This window comes from Octopus bimaculoides, chromosome 3, assembly GCF_001194135.2.
Source record: "Octopus bimaculoides isolate UCB-OBI-ISO-001 chromosome 3, ASM119413v2, whole genome shotgun sequence".
Lineage (NCBI taxonomy): Eukaryota > Metazoa > Mollusca > Cephalopoda > Octopoda > Octopodidae > Octopus > Octopus bimaculoides.
The window spans coordinates 137,582,991-137,586,743 of NC_068983.1; the positions used below are offsets into that span (position 1 = coordinate 137,582,991).

At 34.3% G+C, this 3,753-nt stretch overlaps 1 protein-coding gene across 4 annotated transcripts in view; it reads left to right on the forward strand.

Annotated features, from left to right (window-relative positions):
* LOC106877738 (uncharacterized) overlaps nucleotides 1-1,385 on the forward strand; it is an 18,424-nt gene extending 17,039 nt beyond the window's left edge. For all 4 annotated transcript variants that reach the window (XM_052966583.1, XM_052966582.1, XM_052966584.1 and 1 more), the window contains exon 5: nucleotides 321-1,385. In XM_052966583.1, the coding sequence (XP_052822543.1) occupies nucleotides 321-1,295 (975 nt within the window). In that variant the 3' untranslated portion in view covers nucleotides 1,296-1,385. The remainder of the gene's footprint in view (nucleotides 1-320) is intronic.
* Nucleotides 1,386-3,753: the final 2,368 nt, after the last annotated feature.

Here is a 3,753-nt window from a genome sequence, read left to right on the forward strand (position 1 = left end):
TATAGATAAATTTTTTATTAAGTTTTAAGTTTTATTATTATCAGAAAATTTTATGATTCAGTCATTGAAATACACTAGAATATTTTACAGAAAAAGATAATGGAGTTTATTTAATTAAAGTATTAATGAAATAACTCTCTGAGATAAATGAAGTTTAAACTAACTTTCAGTGGCTTAAGACTTGGTTAGTCAATAGCTTTTGTAAAAGTTGGAAAAACATAAACTTACATTTTTCTACTTTATGAACATGTTTCTTAAATATCTATCATTGTATTGTTGGCAAGCTATAAACGTACTGTTTATTATTTACTATATTTCAGGTCCATAAAATAGTCTTGTCTGCTGTGTCTCCAAAACTGTTCTCAGTGTTTAGTACACACATCTCTTCTCAGGTGTTTGAAGTAAAATTTCCTGAAGTAGTTAGTACAGAAGCTTTAATGGTTTTTGCTGAATACATGTATACTGGACTATTAGATCTTGATCTTAATATTTTACAACAGCTAAAAGTCATTGCAAAACAATTAGACACGAAAGACTTAGAAAATCTGTGTGATGCTCATCTTCTAAGTGGAGCAAGTCAGCAACTTGCTTCGACAGTTACTGCATTTGATGATCCCAGGCAGATGCCATCTGATGTTTCAGCTGTTCCTACAGAGGATATTAAACAAGAGATTTCTCAAAACGAATTAGCACAACTTAAAGAAGGTACAGTTAGAACCTTTAAGCGAGAGTTTGATGCTGCATCTCTGGACTCTAAGAGTGGCAACTCTCCAGTTGGTTCTGTTATTCTTCCCAGTGTAAAAATGGAGCCTGTAGGACCTGATGATGACAAATATGGTCAAATGAATGAAAGAGCTTACACATCTTGTTCAGTTTCAAATAGTTCTGAGACTCTAAAAACTACTTTGAATTCTATAGTTGTGTCCACTACAGATTTTAGCTTACCGTTTTCAGATACCACAAACAGCAAAGCAACAGCAAACAAGATACATGGAACATCACCTAAATTAAAATCTAATGTATTTGAACGTTCTCCAGTTTCTGACTCATCTCCTGTGTCATATCGTGAAGAAAAACTGTGTTCTCAATCTAGACTCATAAGAGAAGACCCTTCTAAACCACTAAATCGAACAATAACAACTCAGACAATTGACAACAATGAGATTTGTGGTAGCAATGAAGATGTCTATCCTGTAGGACTTTTTACAGCAGGAGGGGACAGATTATCATTATCATCAACACAAGTTACCAATGTCAAAAATACAGGTTTATATAAAACAGATGGTCTTACTTGATATCAGAAATAGTTAATTTTCAGTTTACACACACATACACACTGATAAATTGAGCTCTAATTTTGTAATAAAATAATGTTTGAAATACCAGCTTTGTTTTATTTTCTATTGAAAAATACAGTAGAGTTTTCTGTCTTGTGAGAATTTGTTGATAAATTTTTCTTTCAGTATTGTCTACATTAACTTGTTTTCTGTTCACTACTGCTGTTAGATGTACCCTGTTGCTTTATTCATTTATTGCTATCCTCATTTATTACTTACTAGGAGTTGGGTGATTTAACAGTAACAGTGGTGGTGGCAGTGCTGCTGCCTTGAAGTCGCCAAACTACGATGAGATATAAGCACTGTAGAATTGGAATCCTTCTGCTACCTGCAAGGCTTCTCCATTGCTGCTACTCATGACTGTGTCATTGGTGTTTGAAGTTCAGATCATTGGTTTTCTTTAAGAATAGTTCTACTTCTATAATATTCTGTATTAACTGCAAGCAGGATCTAAGACAAGTGAGATGTTGACACAACCAAAATCAACAATTAATATCTGACAAACAGTGAATTACATTTCTTGACTGCAGTGTGATCTCAGTGCTTCTCTACATAATTAACAGGCAAATGTTTGAGTAATAGTAATGGAAAGGGAGGTAGGCTGACTATCTCCCTGCTGCACACTGCTGAAGTTGTTGAAGACGTTCATTTCACTGTCAGGCAAGTTGATCTCCACTCATGCCTGCATACATAACTTGCTGATTGCTTGCGCTAGCTTCTCAGGATTTTCATATCTTTTCAGAATGCGGACAAGTTCTCAATGAACTGTAAAAAATACTTTCTTAACACCAATGAAACTCCTGATTATTGGGAGCTTTCTGTCCCTCACTTCTTTACTGATCCTGCTTAGAACCAAGATATGTTTATGGATGTCTGTTTCTCTTGAAATTTGTTCTGTTGAAACTTCAGTAGAGTTTTTAACAGGCTGAAAATGGTAGGCATACATCCTGTTACAGTTTTTGGTAAGAACTGAACTGAAATAGATCTCTTTCTGCTTATTAGTTAACTTAATACAATGCTATCAACTAAAACAGTCCACTTCTCCTGGAACTACATCTTTACCACAGCTCTCACCAGTCTTCAGGAATCTATGCTTTCACATACTCTGCCTCTGTGAATGGACAATCATTGATAGGAATATCTTAAATAGTTGGTCAATTTCTTCATTTTTGTGAAGGATAGTTGTAAGATTATTGGGGAGATCCTTTATTTAAGGATTTTTAAAGCATATTCGAAACTAGTCCCATGGGTACTCTTCTGTAAACTTTTACGTTTATTAGAATGATTGCCCAAACAAAATAATACCATAGTTTGTATGATATCTAAGAATTTAATATACTCAATAAATTATTGTATCAGCAGTGTTTTATTTCAATGCTGTTCTGTACTACAGAGTTGTAGAAGGAATATTTAGCAGTCCCAACACACTTAGAAATTGAATGTAGATCACTGTATTTGATGCAAAAGCAACTAAACTATATGAACACGATTTGCTCTGTTACTGATGATGTCATAAATATTTTGTAAAACAGGATCTTAGTAACAATTCCATCTAGCACTGTTTTCTCTTTGAAAGATATAGCTGTAAATAGAGCTTTCTTTTGCCACTGGCAAGTAGCAGTGGTTCACAGCTTAAAACCAGTTGACTGCAAGTAGTGTGGCTGTAGCATTAAGACCAATGGCTGGTGATGCCAATGTTGATTCAGCTAAACCACCTAGCTGCAAGAATTAACCAAATCATTTCCAGTGGAACATATGCTTGCCATGCTGCTAGACAGTCTTCTTGCATTCCTGTTTCACACTGATTGATGAAGTGTTTATTCTGGTGTAAATATCTTTTCTAGTGTTTATAGTAACAATGATACCTAGTTTGTTAATGATAACAGTAAATATCTTTGTGTTTAAAATCTCAATAGAGTTTGTGTTCGTTCCATTGTCTTCAACTCAATAAAAACATCACACTGATGACACATATACAGAAATATTCTTATTGTTATTGAGTATATCAATAGATTTTAACCAAAATTTTATATAATAGACAGATGGAAGCAACCTCTCTCTCTATATATATCTATATGCACTATATTTTTGTGGTCAGGTAAGGAAGTATCAACTGGACAAATTTCAGGTCTATATTGAATTGGAATTCCATCAGTGACAGAGCTCCCTGTTCAACTGTTCACAGAGACACTGCTGATAGACCCACTGTGACTAAACACATAAGGAAACTGAATAGAGCATGGTGCACATTATGATACATTCTTGGCAGCTAGTTTGATTAATAAAGTTTTGGTTAGTTGACAGTGTCTTGTTTCAGTTCTTTTCTCTACCTCAGAGACCTCTATAGATTTTCACCCAGATTACACATAATACATAGATGTAAACACCATGTTTATACTCGCATACATACGTATGC